At 47.3% G+C, this 26,253-nt stretch overlaps 1 protein-coding gene across 5 annotated transcripts in view; it reads right to left on the reverse strand.

The window, feature by feature from the left end:
* ZNF384 (zinc finger protein 384) overlaps nt 1-26,253 on the reverse strand; it is a 386,393-nt gene that overhangs the window by 17,846 nt on the left and 342,294 nt on the right. For all 5 annotated transcript variants that reach the window (XM_069650656.1, XM_069650659.1, XM_069650658.1 and 2 more), the window contains one exon: nt 16,637-16,795. In XM_069650656.1, the coding sequence (XP_069506757.1) occupies nt 16,637-16,795 (159 nt within the window). The remainder of the gene's footprint in view (nt 1-16,636; nt 16,796-26,253) is intronic.

The raw sequence follows: 26,253 nt of genomic DNA on the forward strand, positions 1-26,253 counted from the left end.
TCTTGATCTTTTAGTCCCTCGGTCTCTACATGTCCACTAATACTCATCTGTCTTCTAGATTTCTTAGCACCATGTGAGTTCTCTCTTCTTGGTGGAGTTCTCAAGTTTCTCAAAAAGGCTCTTGAACCATTTACTTTGCGTTTAAGGGGTTCGTTTTTAGTTTTTTTCCCTTTTTCATTTAATGCACTTACAGTCTCCCTACCATTTCGGTTGGTCGGATCCTTCGGTGTTGCCCCTGCAAATATGGCAAAGGAGGATCGTTCTAAATTTACAGAGGTCAGTTTGTTAGTCTCCTTTATCCCAGTCGGGATCGAGGTCACTTCTTCTTGGTGTTGCTCCTTTAGATTTGGGAGATTTGGTGCATCCTTTTTCAATTTCATTGGTCCTTTGCCTTCTTTAATTTTTCTATCCGTACAATCCTCCTTATTCCTTTGGTTATTATATTTGTGGGTGCTTCTCATCCATTTACAGTCTTCTAAAACTGCCTCCATTAACAGATTTATCAGTCGCATCTCGCCTAGCTAGATCACTAAGGCGAGATTGCCAAATTTGAGTTAGTTCAGCTTCTTTGTTTGTTCTTTCATTTAAACTCTGTAGGGCCGAGGTCATATTTACATGATTCTCTTTTATTTGAGAGTTGGTGATAGTTACCTCTTGTACCGAATCTTTAATTGCCTCAGAGTTTGAGAAAAGGGGCTATTGTTATAGTTAGCGAGGACATAACCACTTTTTCAATGTGATTCAAGTCTTTTTCTCTTTCAATTTTACAGGCCTCAGTTATTGTCCTTAGAATTTGTTTATTCCATATGTCTTCTGTAGGCCTGTTTTCCTCATCCAAGATTAAGCAGCTGGCTAGATTGCTTCCCGTATGATCCTTCCTTATTTGTACGTTTTCCATGCCTTCATTCACCCTAGCCACTGGCAAAGTTTTGTCTCTCCCGTCCCAAAGTGGCGGATGAGTTTCTTTCACAGTTGTTATCTTTTCTCGATGTCCAAAAGGAGGTATGGCGGTATTCTCAAGCTGTTCTTTATCTAAGGCAGCCATTTTTTCATTGATCAAGCAAAAACTCCTTTTTTCTCTTCCTATTTTATCAGTCAGTATAGTGATGTCTTGCATAATTTTATCTGCCAAAGATAGGTTACTCAGGCTAGCTGGTGCAGTATCTGCTGCTCTGTTGTTGTTCGATCTTTCTAACGGCCTCTGCCCTCCCAGGCGGGAATTAGTGGAACCTGTGTCGTAGTCATATGTAAAAGCTCCTTTATTTACTTCCTTTAGGGGATTTGCAGATCGATTCTCCTTTTCCTTTGTGGGACTAATTCTTTCTTCCCTATATGGTTGGAAAATGTCTACGGGCTCTTTCACTATCATCGATAGTCTTCTGGGGTCAGTATTTTTATTCTGGTTTATCGAGTCCTGCAGAGCGTCTTCGACCTGTCCCAGATCCAGCATATCCCATTTGTCAACTTGATCCCATGATGTTTCTATTGTTTGCTGGCTATGAACAATGCTAGTCATTCCAGAACTAAGTTCTGCCGCTATTGGCCTTGTAGGGTTTTCTAGACTTCTGTCCAGAGTTTCTTGAATTAGTGATTCACTGAGGTCCACTCCTATCCCATCTTTATGAACTATTCCGAGGGCCTCGTCCTCTGTTTGTAGCGTCATCTGATTTCCTACCATGTTTTCAAGTGGATTAGTTGATAGTAGGTTTGATTTTGTTGTCTCCTTCTCCTGTGTGGAGTTAGAGTTCTTACCTGCTGGCACTTCATCAGGTGGAGTTACTATCTCCTCGCAAATATCCTCAATTGCTATTTCAGCTATTTCATTGGATTCCAGAATGCTTTGTCCTGCTACTTCCCTCTCAGAATTCTTCTTTGATACTACCTCTACCTGGCATGGAAATGTTGATGGGGAAAGCATTTTTATGGTTTCTCTTTCCGTGGAGATGGTACATGCCATAGGTAGTTCTGGAGAGTTGGGTGCCAACCACAGCTTATCACCTTTTCCCGCCAACTGTGAGGGCGATTTTTCCATATTTGATTGATTGTCTCCTACCGATAAGCTTTTCCTTTTGTCAATACCGAATGGTAGTCGGCTTTGTTTTAGCATCGTAGTTCTCAGGGTTTGCTCCGGGCTCCCATTTATTTCTGGGAGTGAAGCGAATCTCTCTCTTACCTGCAGTCGTGTTCTTAATCCTGTCCCTTGCGTACCCTTGGAGACCGGAATTGACTTCATTCTCTCGAAGGGATCTTCGGTATCTCTCGGCGCAGTAAGTTCCCGCAACTGGTGTCCAAGCAGTACCTGTACCGCCACCGCCAGCAGCCGAACAGCTTAACAGCTCCTTCAATCCACAACAAACGATGCCCTTTGCGCGCCGGGCTTAGCGCCGCAAGGGTGTCCGGGGGCAGGTCTTATTGCACTTCCTGATGTCGTCACGGAGGGCGGGCAGGGGGCGGAGCCAACTAGCGCTACAGCGCTCGAGCCTGCACGGCCCTCTCCTCGCAGGCAGGCACCTCAAATCCTACAACGGCTGTCAGAGGGCAGGTGAGGGGGGTGAAGAGGGGTCGCAGCCACAGCTTAACAGCTCCTTCAATCCACAACAAACGATGCCCTTTGCGCGCCGGGCTCCTTTTATGTTCTGATAACCTATTCCTTTTTGCTCCTCCTTATTCTGAATGCCTCAGAAAATTAAAGAGTACAGTACTGAAGTATATTTGTGTATAATAACTGCCTCCTTCTAGTGAATATTTTATAAATGACTGTTGAAGAAATTAATAAGTGTTTAACCAAGAAACCCTGCGTGTAAGAGGCTTCAAAAGGCTTGAACACCTGTGTTTGTAGACCTCTATGTAACATTACTGCTCACATTCCTCTCTTGAGATAAGCTTGGCTGCTCAGCTCAGCTACCAAAAACTGTAGTAGAGACTTATACCAAATGTTGGTTTTGCTTACAACTGTAGTCTCAGTTGTGTGTAGCAGTCCCAAACGGTACTGCATACAAACTCTGCCTAACACTGGTGGCAAGCGGTGAGGAGAAATTGTAGAGTTGTTACATTGAGAGTTCGGCTTTTTTTTGTTCAAATAGTAACCTTCACAAGGCTAAGCACTAGTAGAAAAGCAATTTGAAGTTATCCATATCTGGCATTTTATTTTTAGACGGGAAGCACTGATCATTCTAACAATAGATCAACTGAAAGATCTGTAAGGACAGGAATCTCCCTGTTAAAAGAAAAATGAATTGACTGAAAGGTTGTTGAATTATCAAAGTCTGAGAAGTAGGGCTGTCGCCCCTACTCCTCCAGCAAATGTGATAAATGTTGATGAGGATGATAATGATTCAGAGTCTAACTCTAATGTTATGTCAGAAGAGTTAGAGGAGTCTCAGGATGTCAGCCCCCCTGTGCACCTCAACAAGCTCTTAGCCCTCAACCTTTAGCCACAGGCACCCTACCAGGTCCAGTACTCAGTCCAGAATTTGTCTCTCTTGACAAAATGAGACTTTAGTTAGCGTTCAAAAGGCTACAACTGCAAACTGAAAGTAAACATCAAGAAATCAAACTCAGGAATGGAAATGCACCATGCTCTTGAAATGAAGAAATTGTCTCTTGAAAATGTTTCTATCCAAGAGTCTTCTAGGTCTTCCAGTCCTAAGAGAGCTAGCATGCCTAAAGAAGCAATATAAGGTGAAACTTGATATTTTGGATTGGTTGGGTGCTTTTGAGTATAACTATGGGATTCAGGATTTCACAGGGAATCAGTTGATTCCGTGGCTTTTGTCTAGGCTCCCCCGGGTTGCAACTGATGCTGTAATGGAGGTGGGGGAACTTGAAAGATTGGAGTATGAAAATGTGAAGCTACCTTTGATAGCTAGATTTCGGAAAACCTCTTCCCAGTACCTTAAGAGGTTTAGGAACCTCAAAAAGAATGATGATACCCCCTTCGGATACCTGGGTATGTGCTTGTTTGCGAAACTTAGATGGATGGGTTAAGGGTTACAGAGTTAACACTTTCGAAGGAATGAGAAATCTGTGTTGGAATCAATTTTTGATGTCTGTTCACCTGAATTGAGACAGCACTTGGCTGACTCTAAAGAGCTTGACCCCAAGAAGCTAGCAAAAGCTGCTGACTTGTGGATTGCCAGCAGGGCTACTCACAAGGATTCTGGGGCAACTAAGAAAGAATGAAGGGAAGCAGCAAGAAAAAAGTGGTAAAGAGAATTCTAATACCTCCAATCCAAAAGAGGGCCCCAAACAGAAAAAGGGTAAGCTACAAGGGAAACCGGATCAGTCTAGTGAGACCTCTGGTACCAAACCAGAGGGAGGTCAGCAGAAGCCACCATTTGTCAAAACATTTGGAAAATGTTATGCTTGTGGGTCAACTGACCATGTGAAAGGGGATCCCAGATGCAAGGGTAAACCTTCAGGGGTCCACACTGCCTCTTAGCATTCTCCCCAGAGGAAGAAGTACATATGGCAAGTGGAAACTTAACTATTGGCTGAACACCCCATTGGAGTCTCTGCCAGTGTTTTAGTGTCCTTGGGCCTGTGGGAACAGCAGAATTTAGATGTCTATAATTCCATTCCAGATAACACAAAATAATATTACAAGGACAGTGTACTTGTAAATGGTCAGGAGACACCTGCCATTAGAGACACTGGGGCCAGCATTACAGTGGTGGATGAAAATCTTTTTCAAACCAGAGGAGGTTGCTAAGGCACCCAAAGGCCTGACTAAGCTTGCTGGAGGCCCTGTCCAAATGCTTACAAGACTACCAGTTCTCACCCAGTACAACATGACTGTCAGAATACATGTTAGTGTACAAAGTGAAGTGCCCGTCAGAGTCCTGCTGAGGAATGACTTAAACACTCTTGGAGTTGTATCAAGCACCCCCAGGCCTCCCAGTAAAAGGAAACCAGAGCAGACAAGGAAGGCCGGAAAGATCACCCTAAATGACTCTCAAGGTTGTTACAGGAGAACCTATAACACCCAGTCGACAGGAAATGCCAACGTCTACTTCCAGGAAAAAGGAGACAAAGGGGAAACCCAAGGTCTCAGGAAACCAGAAAGAGCACTCCTGTGCATCAAACCAGGACATCCCAGAGAGGACTGTCCAAGGTCACACCTGTGACTACTCCACCAGCTGAGTGTGAGAAACAACCAGGAGAGGTTGAATCTGCTGCTAAAGAATGAGAACTGGAATAAGACCTTCCCCCTGTTGGAGATCTGGATTCTAAAGACCATCCTGAGCTGGAGTCTTTACTGGCAAGAGGTGGCCCCTGTAGAGCAGACTTCAGCAGAGGTCAGAGTGCGTCCTACTCTTGAAGGACTTCACCAACAGGCAGCTTCCCAGCTGGTCGGGAAAGAGTCAACATTCTGGACAAAGCAGCCTACCTGCAAGTCCAAAAATTCTTGGAAGACAACCGGCTTCTCGGCCTGCAGCAATCTGTATTCCGCCCACGACAGGGCACTGAAACGGCTCTCCTGGACCTAAAGAATCAAATGGACGATCTAAGACACAGGCAAACCTGCGCTCCTTCTGCCCCTTGACCTATCCTCAGCTTTTGACCTAGTGGATCACAACACTTTGTGTCACCATCTGGCAACTGCGGCAAACTTCTCCCCTAAGGTTTGCGATTGGATTACCTCGCTTCTCCAAGAAAGGGCCATGAAAGTCTTCTGACTCCGCCTCTGCCACCCCCCAGCCACATTAAATGCTGTGTGCCGCAGGGCTCCTGTATCGCGCCCACTCTACAACCTCTTCGCGAGGCTGTTGTTTAGTATCCTTGACTCCCTGCTCATCTCATATACCAACTATGCGGATGACACGCGGGTGGTCATTCCACTCACTGGAGACTATAAAGCATACGCCAACACACTCGCTACCATCTACTCCACTATCCAATCCTGGATGGCCGATAATTGGCTTTGCCTCAATAGTGAAAAAACAGAACTCCTGCTCATAGAGTCACCCTCCACACTCCGCAACCTGGATGAACAGTACTTATCCGTCACTATTGATAATATCCCCAGCAAGGTCTCCAACAATGTAAAGATACTTGGCGTATACCTGGATTCCAACCGTACCATGGACAGACGGGTTAATGCCATCGCATCCTCATTAGCCTATTATTCCAAAGTCCTTAACACAGCCAGACCCTGCCCATCACGCCAGAACTGCCTCACAATTGCCAGGGCAATAATTGGCTCAAAGCTGGACTACTGCAATGCCCTCCTCCTAGGGACATCATGCAAAAATGTGGCCAAACTCCAGCTTGTCCAAAACAACGCCCTTAGGGCAGCTACAGGAACCTCCAAGAAAGATCACATATCCGAAGTTATAAGGCAAGCTCATTGGCTCCCTGTCAAAGAGAATTATTTCAAAACCCTGGCCATCACGCACAAGTGCCTCCATGAACTTGCACCCCCATACCTTGCTCAGAGAATCACCAAGCACACTGCCACAAGACCCCTCAGGAAGTGCTATTCCAACATGATCGTCAAGCCCAAAAGTCGAAAGCCCGCGCTGGAGGATCTAGCTTCCCCACCCTGGCAGCCACCCACTGGAATGCACTTCCCTTTCACCTAAGAATGATACTCTCACCACGCGTTTCGGAAAGCCATCAAAACCAAACTTAATGTCTTCATGCAGGCTGTATACCTAACCACTGCTTATATGCTTTTGCCTGTAACCCTGCTCTTCGCTGTATCGCACACTGTCTATGCTTTCTGTAACCAAGAGACTTGTAACCTTAATCAAAAGTTCTTAAATATTCCTGTAACAGCGTCTCGATGCCCACGGGCTGCAAGTGCGCTCTACAAATGCAAATAAATAAAATAAATAAAGAGCCAGGGAAGCTCACTTGTACTGGGAGGATGGCCTCTTCTACAGTGAACCTACTGAGTTTATCCCAGGGTACTACAAAAGACTTGAAGTGCCTCAGGAGATAAGACACCAGTTCCTACAGTTAGCCCATGAGATTTCTTTGGCTGGTCACTTAAGCTTTAAGACCAAGGAAAGGCTCTCTTCATTTCTACTGGCCTAAATTGAGGTTTGATGTAGATAAATTCGATAGGGGCTGTCACACTTGTCAGACATCTGCCAAGAGTGGAGCCAAGAATGTGGCACCCTTGGTGCCCCTCCCAGTGGTGGGAGTTCCTTTTGGGAAGGTAGGAATCGACATGGTTGGTCCCATCGAACCTCCAACATCTTCAGGCAACTGATTTATATTGCTTGAGGTAGACCATGCTACCAGGTATCCTGAAGCCATATCTATGAGGACTGTTACTGCTCAGGCAGTTGCTAAGGCCCTACTTGGTATTTTTACCAGAATAGGTTTTCCTAAGGAAGTCATCACTGACAGGGGATCTAATTTTATGTCCCACTACCTGCAGGCCATGTGGAAAAACTGGAGTGACGTACAAGTTCTCAACTGCCTACCATCCCCAGACCAATGGGTTGGTAGAGCGATTTAACCGAACTATGAAGAGCATGATAGGTGCTTTAGAGGGACCCCTTAGAAGAACGTGGGACCTTCTACTGCCATGCCTTCTCTTTGCTTATATGGAAGTGCTTCAGGAGGGAGTTGGATTTAGTCCCTTTGAGCTCCGCTATGGTCATCCAGTTAGAGGCCCATTGGCCCTAATTAAGGAGGGGGTTGGAGAGTGCTCCTTCCCCCAATCCAGTGAGAGTCACTGACAATGTGTTAGGTCTCCGAAGGAGAATGAGACACATGATGACAGAAGCTTCTGATAACTTGAAAGCAGGTCAGGCTCTGGTGAAGCATTGGCATGACCAGAAGGCCAATATGGTTGAGTTTACTCAAGACCAGCTAGTTATAGTTATTGTACCTACAAGGCAGAGGGCCTTACAGGACAAATGAATTGGACCCTTCAAGGTTGTGGGCAAACTTGGAGAGGTCAATTATTTGGTGGACTTAGACAATCCTAAGGAGGCCCAGAGGGTCTATCACACCAACCACCTAAAGGCCTATGTCTTTAGGCCAGAATTAGGAGCTTTGCTTCTAGCCTCCGCTCAAGAGGAGGAGGCGAGTGAACCTCTGCCTGACCTCAGGGGACAACCTTTAGATGGGAAGATGGAAGTTAATCTCTCTTCTTATCTGACACTGGAACAACAGGAGAAGTGCATATCTCTGTTAAATCAGTGTGCCCCTCCGTTTTCACCATCACCAGGCTTGACCCCTTGGGGCTAGCATGATATTCTCACTGGTCACTGTTTACCTGCTAAAAAGGTTACAGGATGTCAGATCATGTAAGAACCCACATAAAGGAAGAAGTCAACAAGATACTTGATCTCGGGGTAATAGAGCCATGTTATGAAGAATTCTAAAAACGTGGTTAGAGGATAACTTTAAAAATACTATGAGTCTCTAAAAACTGATAACCATTACAAGGGTAAAATATTCTGTGAACGTGGAAAAAGGTTTCCACTCGGAGCTATTAAGGAAAAATGTCCCACTAGTAAAGCAAAAAGTTCTGGGGTTGACCCAGGTCCGGAAGATACACCATTTCTATGAAATTCTTACCCAACATGGGCCAAAACAGTTTGCAAGTCTTGCAATGGCGTTGTCCTTAGGGAGGCAAATGTTACACACTCTGAATCCTTTCAGGGAAGCTTCCTGTAACAGGAAGGACATAATTTAAAAAGGAGTATATTCCACTGTATAGAAAGATGGCAGCCTGGCGGAATACAAGGAAGTATAGGGGAATATGCATTCTCTAAGCGAGATAGAATATGAACCTCCCCCACTCTCCCTACTGTAAAGGGTCGAGACACGTTGGGGCCTAGATAGGCCGCTGACAAAGTTCGACGGGAGTCATCGTCAACAGATTGCCTTGTCCTCGAAAGCCGTTACCGGAGATCTTACGCTGTACGGTTGTCGAAAGGACAGAAAAAAAAGGGACTAACTTTAAACTTTTTCTAAATAATGGCATCATTATATATGCGTCCGACTAAGATGGCGGAAAAAAAAACAATCGAAGGACCTAGCCGCACGAAGGAACAGGCGTACAGTGGACGTCACACTAGGGATAGTAATACTGGCACGCCCTGTCAACGTCCCTTTGAGTTTCGAAAACACATTTTTTTATACTGAGCAGCTACCACTAGCTGTCGGCCTATGCATAGCATGTGATCTAAGCAGATCTAGAAGCTTCAGAAATATAGGACATGCATTATTCACTGTAATAGCATTTCTGATTATATCTGCATAGATTCACATGCTGTGTATATAGTCTGACATCTAGTGGTAATCGCATAGTATTGCATCTTTCTTTCGAAGATCGAAAGGGGACCTCAACATGGCCGTGACTAACACTATCACCAACGTGATGTGTAGTGTACCCAAAATCTCACACGTCGATGTCCCCCCGATTGTGTTTTTTCTGCAATGAGGGAGCCTTATAGTCAGCGCGAGTGAGTACAGAAGTAGAAGGTGTAAGATGTCTATGTTCCTTCTACTCCATGAGGGGAGGAAGTGTGGGCGCATGTGAATCTAAGCAGATACAATCATCAGAAATGCTATTAAATTGAGTGATGCTTGTGGATCTACTTAGAATCACATGTTGTGCATAGACTAGCAAGCAGTACCCAGAGATAGTGGTGGGATGTGTGAAAGAACAGTAGCAAAGAGGTCTTCGCACTGCTTGTCCCACCTGAGAATCAGATAGTGTGTATCTAGGCAATAGTGTTATGTAAAGGTGCGTACAGAACTCCAGGTTGCTGCTTTACAAATGGACTCAAGAGGAACATTTGCAATGAATGCTATGGTAGCCCCTCTGCCCAGAGTAGTGTGTGCTCTAGGTGTGAAGTCTCCCTCCTCCAGCTCGCTGAGCACATGCTGCAGAGTGACAACCCTGAACTTCTGGGACTTAATGTACTTGTTTAGTCGTCGTAGGTCGAGAATGGGCTTCCATCACCCGGACTTCTTTCTTACGAAAAAGTACCTTGAGTAGACTAGAGGCCGGAGTCGCTTTGGAACCAGCTCTATCGCCCTTTTCTTATCAAGGCCGGTATTTCCTGCAGGAGTTGAGGGATGTGCTGCTCCTGCCAGGTGACCAGCGGTATCTGCGGACATTTTCGTTTGAACTCTCGTGTTTCCGTGGGGAACAGCGTCCAGCACCCATTGGTCGGTGGAAATCTTTTCCCACTCGCTGCCGAAGCCCGCCAACCGGTTTCCCACGGGGTGCATGGGTGGGGGCCTGACGTCATGGCCAGTCAAAGCCCGCTTCAGGGCCTGCATGCTGCCTTGGGAGCAACATCAGCCACCTCCACCGAAAACCTTGGAATAGCCTCTGTAGGCCTCCTGGGTTGTGGATCGGGAGGGTTGCTGGTATGAAGAGGACCCTCCGCCAAAACCTTTCGACGATCTGCCAGTTTCTCCGCCAGTGTTACGCTCACCTGGCTCCCACAGGGGCGTCGGTTGGACCCGGAGAGCAGCGGTCTCCACCCACATGATGCGCAGTGCAGCGATGACGGACTGGATCTGCCCTCCTAATCTTGTCTGCTTAACCCGTAGAAATATTCTCCTGCAAGTGGAGAGATGGATTTAGCCACTTGTGGATTCAAGTGATGGCACCCCCACAGTCCTCCCCAACTAATCACCTCCGAAATGCCCTCACAGCAATCTCACCTTATATTCTTGAAAGATGAGCTCTCCATCCTGCGTGGATTTGCAGGGGCGCGTCGATTCAAGTTACTTCACTCGTTTGAAGGCTCGGGAGAGTTCCGGAGAGTATGGACTCTGAGGTTCCTGGTGAGGACCAGTAAGTATTAAGTTCATAGAGTTCAATATGTCTGATGTTCACTCTTGTTCCCCCCTTCTCTTGTCTTGCAGCTGGCTCGTGAAAAGATGCTCTTGTGGCAGCTGGTGGCGCTCAGGTAAGAGTCTGTATTACCCGGCGCTGTCCGGTAAATGTGACACGTGGAAAACGTGTATTGTCTCTTTACAGATGCGGCAGGTGAAAATATGGTGAGTCACAAAAGGATGCCTCTGGTGGTAAATCGGGCAAGTCTATGGTGGTAAGAATTATATTTGTTGGTTCCCTCGGCTCACCTTGTGGTTTTCTTTTGTCTCCTAGGTGCCGAAGTTCGGCGAAGAAATGATGGAGGCAGCGCCGACCCGAAGGATGCTGTGAAGACTGGTGAGTATGGCGCGGCGCTGCAGCTGGAGGTGCGGCGCGTGAAGAAATTATGTTCTTTACAGGTCCGGAGACAAGATGGATCCAGAATCAGGTGTGGAATAGAAATAAGTTCGTTTTCTAACCGTGTCCCTTTCTTTCCTCTGTTTTAGGAGCTCCAGATTCGAGGCGGGTGTGGCAGAAGACTGGATGCAGGCTGCGGGCACGGTGAGCGTTACACTGCTGGATACAGAATAACGCATAGCGTGTGTTGCTGGTCGGGCGTGGTTTAAATAGCCTCAAAAGTAGTCCCAGGTAAGATGTCCCTAGAACCACACCAGTGTAAAAAATAGTCCTTGTAGAAAAATAGTCCCTTTCAGGCTTCATGTTGGATTCGAGTCATTTGCAGCATGGTCTGCCTGAGGTAACTAATGACTATGAGCCTGGCGCCTAGGGCGCCAGGACTGAACCCAGATAGCCCCTAGCCGGGGCTGCTGAGGTTTTACTAAATGTCTAGATGCCTGCTCCTGGGGCTGATGGGCTTGGTCCGGATGCCTGGGGGTAGGCATGACAGCCAGAGGCACGAAAGGATGGGCGATGCTGCTGAAGAGTGCCCAGGGCACAGGCTGTCTGTCTTAATGGCCTGCAACAATTTGTCGACGCCTTCCCAAAGTGGTTGTCCCCATCGAAGAGCATGTCCAGCACCCTCGTCTGGACCTCCTGACAGAAGTTGGTGGCTTTCAATCAGCCACAACGATGAGGCTGACACTGTTCCCAACCTGTCGGAACCCTGTGTCCGTGATGTCTAGGGCCACAGTGATGGCATGATCCAATGCCACCTCGCCCTCCTGGAGGCTCTCGAACGCCTCGACCCGTTTGTCGGGTAGAAACTCCAGCAGCGGGGCCCATCTTATACCACAGCTTCCCGTTTTATCTGGCCAGGATTGCAAGCGTGTTAGCTGCCTTGACTGTCGTCGCCGAGTAGCTCACTTTCCTACACAAGGCATCCAACTTCTTCCCTTTGGTGTCCGGGGGAAATCAGGCTGAAGATGAGGGGTTAGATGACTACTTTCTCACCGCCGACGAGACCACGGAGTCCGGGGAAGGCTGAGAACGTAGGCACTTAGTTGCGGACTCCGGTACCTTCTCCAGCATATCCCTCTTTGCCGTGACGTAGGCCAGGTTTCTTATGAGCACCATGCCTTCTTCCCAAACGTCATCCAGGAGAGGCACCGCCAGAATGGTCCTCCTTTTGGCTCCTGCCGTTGATATAGGAAACCTTCCTTCTTGGTCTCTTCTGGCGTCAGCTGTAAGAGTTCAGACGCTCTGTCGTCCATGGCAGGACCCCACTTCATCCGGGGGAAAAGCCCTCGGCAGCAGAGAGACAAAGCCGTTGTCGCCCGTGTCAGGCTTAAGGATGGGCATCCTCTTCTCCGACGTCTCCTCGACCGAGGCCTCCCGCCTCGGGGCAGGGATACTCTGGGCGCTGCCGGGGTCCCCTGGGCTGGGTCAGCCCCTTTTGCCTTTGAGAGGGCAGCTGCCACTAGCTCAATTGTCGAGTATGACTTTGCCTGGACCACCTGGGTCTTCACCGGCTTCTACCACAGCTTCTCTGGGTTAGCCAATTTCCTCTTCGAGGAGGAGCTGGAGCGATGACTGGAGATGGAGGCAGACAGTGAAGATGAGCATGCCCTGTCCGTTGCGGGACCCGCTTGTGCGACGACCCTGACTGAAACAGACTCGCAGTGCTTGGCCTTATCTTGGGCCCCCACGGATGGAGCACCCTCAAAGGTCTTAGAAGCCTAGTCCTCGGAACGGCCGGTCCTGGGTGAGGCATGCCCCTGCTTGCCGCACAGGGTAGAGGCCTTGGCATTGAGCCACGCCGCCAGCCTACTGTGACATTCCTTGACAGTTCGCTTGGTGAACCCAATGCAGATTTCACAATCCGCTTCCCTGTGATCTGAATGGCGACAGAGGCACTGGAGGCGTTTGTTCTCTACACACATTCCGCAGTCCGTAGCTGGACCAGAGCTTGAAGAGGGAGCTTCCCTCTCTCTTCTCTGGAGTGCCGAGCAAGACTGATGGCCTTCTGGAATCTTCGATGAAAACTTTAGATTCTTGCCCTAGAGGGGCGTTGAAATTCACTGAAAAATGATCCCCGCTTGTCAGACAAAAGGAGCCAAAGAGCACACTAGCTCAGACAAAAATAGAACTTTTTTTACCAAAAAAAAAAAAGCACAAAAACGTAGAAAAGCTCACGAAGCAAAACACGGGGACGCACAACACTTGAACATGCAGTAAAAACCTGAAGATGGCTGTGAGAGGAGGGGCTTAGGGAGAGGGCAGTCATTGGCTGTGAGGCAGTATGACCCAGAGTACAGTGATCGTTTTAGAGGTGAAAGTTTGTAAGTGAAAGTGAAACTGTTTTTTCTTTTAGTCTCAGGAACAACGCGCCCGTCTTGGAAGCAAGAGGACGCGGAGCATCACAGGTTCGATCCCCGGTTCCGTGCTTAGAAACCTCTGGGTATTAAGCATGTTATACCCAGAGATTGGGTGCAGTACCTACAGACTACAGCAACCTTGGCCTCCTGAAATAGGAGCCAAACATTTGGTGTAAGTCTTTACTACACAGGTTGGTAGTGTGGCTGAGCAGCCAGTCTTATCTGAAGAGTGGTCAATGTGAGCAGTAGCGTTTTTACACAGAGATTCACATTAACAAGTATTCAAATAAACTCTTACACTCGAGATCAATTTATTTAACAGTCCGTTCAGTAAGCCTTCTTCAGAAGGGAGCAATATATAAGCAACACAAATCTACTTCAAAATACACTCTTATTTTCTCTACATCAGCAAGTACCCATTTCGGATGCCACACAGGTGATTCCTACACCCTCAGGTGACTTAAATAGCTAGGACACTGGATATTAATATCTCACTGGTACACTTACAGCAATACTGAGTTGGTGTCAAAGAAAAGGGTTTGGGACAAACATTAAACATATTCTGAAGCAGGCAAGCACTTTTTAACCCTCCAATGCAAAGTAAATTAACCCTTTCCTGGAGGAAAGGCAAAACAGAGGTAAGAATAGTCTTTCAGGGAGCCAGGCCAGCTAATGTCAATTGAGCAAAAGTCTAGGTGAACTGAAGCACCTCTTCCAGGAAAGTAAAAGATTTGCAAGATGTTGTAGAGAGTTTTGTAGAAAAATAGAATCACTGTAGGGCCACAAGCTGGGAGGGGCAAAGCTGCAAGCAACTCAGCAAAAGCAATCAAGACAAGTCTCAACTGAGAACAAGCAAGGCTACACAACAAGAGTTAAGTCGCCTTAGTTTTACAGTACCTTTGGTTAGAAGAAATGGTTCCAGCTGGCTTCTGTTCTTGTGTAGGTCTGTAGATTCTGTTGTTCCTGGGCTTCAGTCGTGGGGACAAGAGGGAGGACGTCTGGGGACTCCTGCACTACGATGGGAATGTAGGGGGCAGCAATGGGCAAACTTCAATTTAGCAGCACTTAGCAGTTTCAGCTCCTCGCTTCTCTAGCAAATAGCAACACTGCATTCTCCGATACCAATTTGGACTTTCCTCGCATCTGGGTTCCAGCACACTGTTGAGGTGGCTCAGGCTTGGTCAGTGCTGCTTCCTGGGAGTCCAGAGGATCTTCCTGGAGCTCGGGTCCGACTTAAAGACACTCCCTCGATTCTGGTGGTGTTCTCCCTGGCACTTCGGTTCCTGCTACACAATGGACGGTTGGACGGGGAAAGGATTTCTGTTAGCAGTGTAGACACTAGATGATGAACTACTCTGGCCCTCTGGTCAGATACCCAATGCTCTACCTGTGGTGGGAAGGAGGGTGATTGTATCTTGGGTAGCCTGGGTGTGGATAGGCCACCTTGTGATGCCTTGTCTAGGAGGGAGGGAGTTGCTGGGTGTGAAACTCTTTACGTGTGGTGGTTGGTGTCCCACACGTGATGCTGACACCAACCCAAGGGGAGAAGTCGTCCTTTGCAGGTCTTCTCTAGTCGAGGTGAATTCTGAGCTTAAGCACAGCAGCAGGGCTTCACCGGGCAAACCAACAGTCCCGGAGTTGCAGCAGGTGTCTTCCAAGTTATTCTTCGGATTCCTTCATCCAGTGGTCGACTCTGCCTTCCAAGCAAATAGCATCAGCTTTTATGCAGGTTTCTCCCATTCATTTACAGCCTAGCTGTCAAACACATGTCCTCCCAGGACGGCCCTCCAACCAATCACCCTTGGGTGCATTCCTGTAACCAAGGAGACTAAGCACAGGGAGTTTCGGCACCTCCCTCACTTCCTGCCCCTGCCAGACACGCTGGAGCCAGAGGCGGGCTTCACTCATGAATCCCACCAAACACAAAACAAACAAAGGGACCAGACCTGGTTTGGCACGCAGAGTACATTTCAAGAAGGACCTTTCTAACAAGAAATGGCAAAAAAAGACGAGCAGGGCCATTTTGACAAAATGGGCACCCATGGGTGCCTTACTGCAGCTGCGATTGCAGCCTGTGGTAAAAACACACAATGGTAGTCAAAAGTAAACCATTGCCACCAGCCATTAATTGTGGAAAGGGTAACAAAAATGTTACATGAGAAACTAGACAAAGGGGATACAAAGTAACCCCGCCAGCACCCTATTGTATGATATGGTTGTTTTATTTCTATCGCGCACGTACACAAGTGTTTCAGAGCGCGGCAAGGGAGGGGAACAGGGGAGAACAAAACTGCGATCTTACTAGGCCCAGTGACATTGAGAACGTGCAAGTGCATGAGTGTGCTGGGTCTAGAAAGTTAAAGTAAAGTCAATTTCAGAAACGGTAGTTTCACCAAGAGAGGTATTTAAACCTTTGGTAAATCTGGCTTACTTCCCTGTGCCATTGCACTGAAGCTGCTGTGTGTCACAATGTAAATATGATGCCTATGGAGTTTGTCAGACTCCAAAGTCAAAAGAAGGAGTCCAAATTAGAGAAAATATATTAGTGTGGGCAAAAGGTCTCACTCTCTCCAGGTTAGAAATTAAAAGGCCCTAAAGTCCAGTAAAAAGTGCTGGGGGTCTCCAAGGTAGAAGGGAATTAGCAAATTTCGGAGAATTCTCCCTAACACTGCGCGTTATAAAAAAAAAAAAAAACATTACCTTACAATTTACTGAGGATTCCCAGCCTGACTTCAGGGAATATTCATGAGCATGTGAATCCATGCCAGATCCCATGCTGGAGAAGTGTCAGATTTCTATCCTCCCAATTGCATTGACAATCCCAAAACAGTAACAAATGGAGTAATCTACAAGTGGATAAACACTGCTTGTGCAACTGAAACTTAAGACAGCATATCAATATGCTTCTAAGAACACAAAAGCAGGCAGAGCATTTTATCACACAGATGTGGCTTTCCACATATTGACAAGAGGACAAAAGTACATGTAACCACACAAGCAGACTACAACACCTATTTTGAAATGCTCAGCTAGAGCAGGTCAAGCTGGCTTGAGTACTTACCGATGTGTAAGCACGGCTACAGATGGAGCAGGTGTACACCTTGGCGTGCTTCACTGTATGCGACGCAAGGTGCACCTCCAGCGATGTGGAGTCTGTGTATGCTCGGTGACAATTGTGGCACTTGAACGGCTTGTCTTTGTTGTGCTGCCGCCTATGTGACTGTCCAGATGAGGAGAAAGCAAAGTAGTATTTAGAGATTACAAATTCTGTATTGCACACTAAATCCCAGTCGGATATCAACAGGAATACAATTTTGGTTAGCTTTACAAAGTTACTGTGCTTACTCGGATGTAGGCGAATCAAGGTGAATTAGAGGGATGCTGCAAAGAATTTAGATTAATTGATTAATTGTGTACTGTCGAAGAAGGTATGGAACGTACACTAGAGTATAAAGAAAATGTACAAAAAATAAATAAAAGGTAGCAAATACTAAAACTCTATAAACATATAAAGGGCTGTGTGTCATCCAGTATTTTTAAAATAGCTGTTGGCACCACACAATCCCATAATGCTCGACACAGAAAGCTCCATCTTCAGTTACTATTCAGAGCAGAGAGCAGTGTTAGGAAAGATTTCTCTTTACATCACCTTTCCCTCCATTTTTATGGAATGGACCCCAAACCTTTTGCTTTTATTGTTGAAACTGACCTGCTATGTCTACAGTGCAGTGAAGTATCCAGCTTCACTACACAAGCTTTTGCTAATTTCTCATGGGGAAACTGACAGGTCTTTCAGACCGTCAGTAATGGTAAACATCGTTTCCCTTAGTCTCATGAAATTATCACTTTCGGTAACTTTTTTTTTATCATTGTACAAATGCATCTTTCAATGCAGTACAATTTGTGTTGCCCTACAATAACACTCAAAGGATTTTTGGTTGCTTTAGGTGTGCCCAAGGGACAGGCTGGTGGCAGCAGTTACTTTTTTACTTGGTGTATTTTAATTTAGCCTTACCACGTTTGGCTGCCTACTGTGGCTATTGTCCAAACATGGTCGTGCCACAAGGTTTTTGTTTGTCCCTTGGCCATATTTTCTCTAACCCTTCATCCTGACCTATGAGGAAAAGTGTTAGGGAGAATTCTCAGAAATGTGCTAATTACTCTCTACCTTAGAGACCCCCAGCACTTTCACTGGACTCTAGGACTTTTTAATTTTCAGCATGGAGAGAGTCATTTTTCTGTGATTTAACACCTTTTCCTTTTGGTTCTTGAGTCTGACCAACTCCATAGGCATCATCTTTGCATTGTGACACACAACACATTCAGTGCAGTGGCACAGGAAAGTCTTAGATTTCCCAATGATTTAAAATACTTTCTCTTGGATAAACTGTTTCCAAGAGCAGTAAAGTGAAGTGAAATTGACTTTACTTACATTTGTAACTTGTAGACCCTGCACACACCATCTTACAATAGGGTGCTGGAGGAGTTACTTAGAACCCCCTTTGTCTAGTTTCTCGTGTAACATTTTTATGTTACCCTTTCTACAGTTAATGGCTGGTGGCAGTGGTTTACTTTTTACTACCAGAGTGTGTTTTTACCGTGGGATGCGTTTGTCAAAATGGCCGAGTCTTCTTTTTCCGCCGTTTCTTGTTGGAAAGGTCCTTCTTGAGATTTACTCTGCGCGCCATACCAGGTTTGGTCCCTTGGTTTGTGTCGTCTTTGGCAGGATTCACGAGTGAAGCCCGCCTCTGGCTCCAGTATGTCTGGCAGGGGCAGGAAGTGAGGGAGATGCCCAAAACTCCCTGTGCTTAATCCCCTTGGTAACAAGAATGCACCCAAAGGTGATTGGCCGGCTGGCTGTCCAGCAAGGACAGCCACCCTGCGGTGTGATTGACAGCTAGGCTGGAATGAATGGGAGAAACCTGCCTGCATAAAAGGTGAGGCTTTTTGGCTTGGAAAGCAGAGTCGACCACTGGACTAAGGAATCCGATGAACTTGGAAGAGACGCCTGCTGCAACTCCTGGACCGTTGGTTTGCCTGGTGAAGCTCTGAATTCGCCTTGACTAGGGAAGCCCTGCAAGGACAATGTCTCCCCTTTGGTTGGTGGGACCAATCAACCCAAAAGTGAACTCATTTGGACTTCCTCTCTGAGCTGGCTGTACTTCCATTTACTGGTGCAGGAACAGAGTGCCAGGGAGAGGAACACCAGAATCAAGTGCATCATCTTTAAGCCGGACCCGAGCGCCAGGAAGATCCTCCGGACTTCCTCGCAGCAGGGCTGACCAAGCTTGAGCCACCTCAGAGTGCTGGACGCCAGAAGAAAGGAAAGTCCATAAGGTGTCCAAGAGCCACGGGTAGTGCTATTCGCGAGAAGCTGAAACCACAGTGCTGCTGATCTGAACTTTGCACAATGCTGCCGCCGACCTTTGAATCGTAGTGCAGGAGTTCCGTCCCCCCCCCTTTGTAAGGGAGAATTCTCATAAATGTGCCAATTCCCTCCACCATGGAGAACCCCAGTAACTTTGCTGGATTTTGAGGACTTGATTTATTTACCTGGAAAGAGTGTGAGCCTTTTTTCCGCACTCATGTATTTTGATGTGCGTTTTACTCGTGTGTTCTTTGGTTATGGAGTTTTCGATAATTCCATAGGCATCATCTTTTCATGCATTGAGGGTGCTGTGTAACACGCAGTGACACAGGCATGTCTTTTAGACTTCCAAAAGGTTTAAATACCTTCTATGGGATAAACTACGGTTTCCCAGAGAATGAGAGGTTAAATTGACTTTACTAATCTTTTTAAATTCCTAGACTCAGCACACACCATCTTCCTATAGAGTGCTGGAGGGGTTACCTAGTATCCCCTCTGTCTAGAAACTCATGCAGCAGTGAAATGCTACCCTTTTCTATCGAAATGGCTGGTGGCAGTGGTTTTACAACAAACTAAAATGATTTTTCCCGACCGTGAATACAGGTAGCTAAAAATCACAGGAGCCATGTTTTTCAAGATGGCACCTTAAGCCCCTTTGATTAAAACGGATCCTGGTCTTTTTCCGCCATTTCTTTTTGGAAAGGTCCTTCTACAGTTTGTCTCTGCGCGCCAAACTAGGTTTGGTCCCTTTGTTTCTATGCCTTTGGCGGGCTTCAGGACTGAAGACTGCCTCTGGCGTCCGAGTATCTGGGGTGGGCAGAAAGTGAGGGAGGTGCCCGAAACTCCCTGTGCTTTGTCTCCTAGGAGACCTGTTAAGATGGATTTCTGCACTCTGTCCTGGAGGGGCAGAGGTTCAGAAGGCCAGCCTAGTTTCTTAGAACAGGGCAACCTCTGGACAAGCCAGACCAATCAGGGTAGCAATGGCGGCGGTCAAGACTAGGTCTCAAGAGGGGTGAGGGTGATTGAAAGCCCGCAATGAGCACACAAAGCAAGGACGCTTACAAATTACTCCAGACAGGAGTTATATTAAAAATATAGACCCATTTATTACAAGGCCTTTGTAACATCGGCCATAGTAAAGAATCACGGTAAAACTTTAGTAAACCAACACATCACAATCAATACAATATATATACACTCACAAGACCGAGGGGTCTAAAGAGTTCGAAGCACGAAATATGCAGACCACCTAGATGGGGAGGAAAACAGGCAGTGCAAGTAATCGTTAGACCCAGTTCAACATCAGAGGCCACCTAACTAGAAGGAAGTCCGAGCCCTACGAAGAGTGGAGCCTTGTGCTCAAAAGTACCTGCGCACACGCGGGTGCCAACGGGCAAAGGAGAGTCTCTTCAGGGAAATCAGGCAGCTCAGAGAGGTGAACAAACGATGAACAGATCCCTGCTACTCAAGCGCGGCCTCCACTTGTGGGCAGAAGCAGGGCGTGAGTGCGGAAAAGGGTTTGCTGTTTACAACAGCGATGGAGGACGTCTCGACGCCGTGTATATTCCGCGACAGCAGAAGTCAGGGACGAGGGCGTCCCAGATGCAGCGAACACGCACAGGGTTGTTACCACAGCAGGGCAACTCGGCAACCGCGTGTATTCCAGTCCCAAAGCACACGTCTCACTTCAGACCTGGGAACGCCAAGTGTACGAATCATGTGAGTGCTGACGACACAGGATTAGCAGCAAGCCAGAAGGCGGTGACAGAGCAAGGTTCTTGTGTAGGCTGGTCAGTCCAATGGATGGCCCAGGGACGCTTACGTACAGGATTTGGTGAAGATGCCGAGAATAGTTGTTCCCACTATTCTAAAGGGTCGAAGTGCCTTTGCAGACCTTCTCGTTCAATCAGATGCCGAGTGGTCTTGCAGGACGACAGCAGTGCAGAGAGCCAAACCTTCAGCGGGTCACCAGCGATTCCTCGACTCAGCTTCTTAGTTGCAGGATACTTGGCTCCTGATCCTTTGTTTGTGAAAATTCAGGAGATCGACATGGTAGTGGTGTTTTCAGCCTCCACTTATCCAAAGTTCCCTTTGTGACAAAACGGAGGTGGCCGATGGGAGATCCGCTCAAACACACTCACACCATACGTGGACCTATCACGGACCACGGTGGTCCCAGGCATTCAGGACACTCTAGACTCTCTGGCACCCAGGATGTGCATTGGGAACAGACATCCTTGCCCACATCCTGGAGGCACACACAAGGCATGCAGAAGTCCGCGAAAGCGTTGTGTTTCGCGGGAAAGTGCATGACCAATTAGGGACTGCCCTGGGTCGGCTCGACCTGGGTGAAGGTGAAGTGGCAAGACGGTCAGCGGACAGGACAAAACCTTGTGGTATGGCCATTTTGGAGGCCAGGCCACCCATTTGGGCCAAACGCGGGAAGCGTGGTTAACATGGCAAAAAGGGGTTCAAAACACAAAGAAACGATAGCTGCCACCAGGCCCGTCCGTGACACTTGCACACTTCATGATAAGTCCAGCGAGAGTTTCTAGAGCCTTTGGAATGACTAGAGACCCAAGAGCGCGGTAGTGTAAGTTACGGTGCACTCTCGTTTCATGTTGCTCAAAAGCTGCAACATAAGGAAAGGACTAAAGGAAACAAAGTCTCCCAGTACTGACTGTCTTAAGGGCATGTCAGTTTCCCCGTAAGAACTGAGCGAAAGTCCAGAGGAGTGCGGAAGGCTGCGCTTCTCTGGCAAAGTCTAGATCAGGGTGTAAAACAGCAAAAAGTTTGGGGGTTGCCACATGGAAGGAAAATTACCTACAATTATGAAATCTTTCCTAACAAGACCCTAATGCACTCTGTAGTGATTGGCTGGCTGACTGTCCAGCAAGGACAGCCGCCCTGCTGGGTGAGTGGCAGCTAGGCTGGAATGAAAGGGAGAATACTGTTTAAAAGACAAGTCTCGAACTGGAAAGCAGAGTCGACCACTGGAACGAAGGAACCAAAGACGAGCTGGAAGAGGACAGCTATTGCAATTCCTGGACCGTTGATTTGCCTGGTGAAGTCCTGCCGTAGGTCCGAATTGCCAAGTTCATCTCGACAGAGCCATCCGTTCCAGGACGACTTCTTCCTTTGAGTTGGTGGGACCATTCAACTCATAGCCAACTGGATACCTTTCTCGGAGCTAGTTCGGATTAACCAGGGAGGGGGTTGGGGCAGGCATGGGGGAAGGACACCAGCTTGTGTGCTTGACGACAGCTAATCAAACCGAATATCTTCCATTTTGCCAGCTTGTTTGACCAGTGCCCGTGCAGTGCAGGAGTCCCGACGTCCTCCCTCTTGTCCCCATGACTGAAGCTCAGGAACAGCGAGATCTGCAGGAACTGCCAGGAACCAACGTCTTTAGCTGCATCTTTTCTTCATATTAAGGTACTGTGCCAACCCGGAGAACTTGCCTCTTGCGGTGAAAACTTTCCCAACTTGCAGGCCTAATCAGCATGTGACCCAACATATGAGAACTTTGGCAAAGACTACAAGAACTGCTCTTTCCTATTCAAGACACTAGCCCATTGACTTTGGGCCAGGCCTATTGAACTGAATAGAGTCCTCTAGTGAACTGCAACTATTTGCACTGCCTAAGAAAGTATTTGTGATCCATTTTATTATCTTGTGCCTTTTTACTCCCATTAAAGTAACTGAAATGCCATTTTGCTCCTATTTCAGGGGAGCCCAATTTACTCAGAAACGTATTGGTTTGGTATTGAAGTGTATTTCTGTACAATATTAAGTTGCCTCCTTCTAGTGAATGTCTTTTAAATGAAGAATAAATTAAGTGTTTTACCAAGAAACCTTGAGTGTAAGTGTCTACTCGAACTACTGTGATTGTAAGACCTCTCTGCAACATCCTTGTACTGCTCACATTCCCTCTTGAGATAAGCCTGGCTGCTCAGCTCGCTACCAAAAACTGTAGTACAGACTTATACCAAAGGTTGGTTTTGCTTACACCTGTAGTCCTAATTGTATGTGGTGGTCCCAGAGGGTACTGCATGCAATTCCGCCTAACACTCTTGTCCCCACGACTGAGGCCCAGGAACAACAGGATCTGCCAGACTACAACAGGAACAGAAGCCAGCTGGAACCAATTTCTTCAGACCTAAGGTACTGTGAACTAAGGGGCACTTACCTCTTGTTGGTTAACTTGCTCTCAGTTGAGACTTGCAGTTGTTGCCTTTTGCAGAGTTGCTTGCAGCTTTGCCCTCCGCAAGCCTCCTAGCTTGTGGCCCAAAAGTGATTTATTTTTCTACAAAACTCTACAACATTGTGCAAGACTTTTTACTTACCTTCAAGAAGTGCCTCAGCTCCTCTAGACTTTGCTCGAGTACCATAGGCTGTCATGGCTTCCTCAAGACCTCTTTTTGATCTGTCCTTCCAAAAGTCATACATTTTTTACTCGTATAGCTGGGAAAGGGTTAATCTACATTGCATTGGTTGGGGGTTCAAAAGTGCTTACCTATTTGAGAAATTTGTTAACCATTGTTTCGCTCCCTAACCTTTTCCTTTCGACACCAAACTCAGTATTGCTCTAAATGTACCAGTGATATATCACTGTCCACAGTGTGCCAGTTATTGAAGTTGCCTCAGGGTATCTACTGATTTATTGAAACAGTTTATTTGTTGAAGTATATATAAATGTTACATATTTGCTCCCTTCTAAAGAAGGCTTATTCAAACTGTTAAATAAATAATTGTTTAATCAAGAAACCTTGTGTAAGCGTTATTTGTATGCTTGTCACTGGGAAACTATGTTACAACCCTACAGCTCACATTAACCCCTCTTGAGATAAGCTGGCTGCTCAGTCCCTCTTGTGTAGTACAGACCTATACCAACGGTTGGGTTGCCATTTCCAAGAGGACAAGGTTGGTGCAGTCTCCCACAGGGTACTGCATACAATCTTGCCTAACAACAAGAATAAAGAACTACACAAAACGGGGCCCAGTGGAGCTCAATGTACAAGGCCAAATCGTCAAAATAGACCACTTGCAAGACGGCAGTGTTTTGATGGATTTCTAAAATCTGGCCTGGTTGACAGATTTCAGGAGGCCACCCTAGTTACAGGTAACAGGGTAAATCTGGCAGTTTAGCCAAACCCAAGCAAGGCAAGCATTGAGAGTAGAAGACCAACTCGCAGGAGAGGTGAGTGGGGTCAATAAGTCCACACAGTGAAGAACAAGTTACTTTCTTACCTGGTAACGTTCTTTCGATGGGATGGTCCGACGACGTATTCCATATCTATGACATGTAATCACCACAGCTGTGCTGCTTCGGAAACTTTTTTCGGCGTCTGCGTCGATGACGTTGTTGCGCCGTCGTCGAGGACCTCCTCCGACGTCCGACGTCATCCGATGTGATAAGTAGGACGCACGACGCCCGTAGCCTCAGTTGTAGTTTTTTCCCCCAGAACGTGTGACATTAGTCAACTGCCAGTCAGACACAAAGCCTTGCGGAACGTATGTAAGCTGTAATCGCAAAAGAAATTCTGCAGCGGGGAAGGCAGGGCGGGAGCGATATGGAATACGTCGTCGGACCATCCCATCGAAAGAACGTTACCAGGTAAGAAAGTAACTTGTTCTTCGAGGGGATTGGGTCCTCCGACGTATTCCATATCTATGACAGACTCCCAAAGCAGTACCAGAGCAAGGAGGAGGGAAAGAATTTAGAATCAAAATTTAGAATAGTCAATCAAATAGCAGAGCAAAGGACCGCCTTGCCAAAGGCCAGATCCTGTGCTCGGATGGAATCAAGGGAATAGTGACGTACAAATGTATGTACTGAAGCCCAGGTGGCTGCATCACAGATGTTGCGAATAGGAACACTCCTCTGCAGGGCAGTAGATGCAGCCATACCCCTGGTAGAATGGGCCCGGAAGCCAGCCGGTGGGTCCTTACCCGCCAAGCGGTAGCACTCCGAGAAGGCCAAAATAATCCAGCGAGACAGTCTGTTTCGTCACAGCTTGCCCTAAACGCTTTCCAGCGTAACCAATAAAGAGTTGATCGTCCACTCTGATCCGGGACATGCATGAAACATAAAAGCTTAAAGCTCTCCTAGGATCAAGCCTATGGAGCCTCTCCTCTTCCTTACCAGGATACGGAGGAGGATAGAATGCCGGAAGAACAACCTTCTGGGCCAAATGAAATTCCGTCACTACCTTCGGAAGAAAAGAAGGACGACGCACTCTAAGGACAACCCTGTCCTTGTGAAATACAGTGAAGGATGGCTTAACTGAAAGTGCCTGTAACTCACTCACTCTGCAAGCGGAAGTAACCGCAACTAAAAACACAGTTTTCAGAGTTAACAGCCTCAAAGGGCAAGAATGTAACGGCTCAAACGGAGCACCCATAAGAAACTTAAGAACAAGGTTTAAATCTCAACCGGGCACCAGGAAAGGTGACGGAGGGAACAAATTAGTGAGCCCTTTTAGAAACTGTGAAATTAAAGGGATTTTAAAGTAAGAACACTCTTCAGACGAGCGCTTAAAGATGGACAGCGCCACCAGGTAACCTTTAATGGTACCCACTTGCAAGCCCCTGTGGGCCAAAGAAAGTAAAAAGGACAGAACCATGGGGATGTCGCATACAAAAGGATCCACATTCTGAATTCGGCACCAGTCGCAGAACTTACGGCAACGGTACAGGGACTTTGTTGCTGGCCTTCGGGCCGAAAGCAACACCTCCATCACGTCTTCAGGGAGGTGCCAATCCATATACCTCAACCTTTCAGAAGCCAAGCGTGAAGGTTGAGGGATCTGACCTCTGGATGGAGAACCTGACCCCCCCTCCCGTGAGAGCAGATCGTCTCGGTAGGGAAGACGACACGGAGGGCAGATGGACAAGTCGAGAAGATCCGGGTACCACGTCCTCCGAGCCCACGCCGGAGCAATGAGGATCATCCGGGAACCGAACTTCCGTAACCTCCGCAGCACTTGCGGGATGACGGGGACTGGAGGAAACGCGTACAGCAGCGGGAACGACCACTCCACCATGAACGCGTCTCCCAAGGCTCCTTTTGGAGGAACTTCCCGCGAGCAAAACCTTTCGCACTTCCGGTTGACACTGGAGGCGAAGAGATCCACTTGAGGGGTCCCCCAAAGGGCGAAGATCTCCAGGAGAATCTCCTGAGCCAACTCCCACTCGTGAGAGATCGTGCTCTGCCTGCTCAGAGCGTCCGTCACGTTTTCGTCTCCGGCCAAATGAACTGCCGAGATCGAAACTTCCAGCTGGATGGCCCAGAACTCGAGCTGCATCGC

Source organism: Ambystoma mexicanum, chromosome 3p (genome assembly GCF_040938575.1).
Source record: "Ambystoma mexicanum isolate Mex_15411 chromosome 3p, UKY_AmexF1_1, whole genome shotgun sequence".
In the NCBI taxonomy this organism is placed as follows: Eukaryota; Metazoa; Chordata; class Amphibia; order Caudata; family Ambystomatidae; genus Ambystoma; species Ambystoma mexicanum.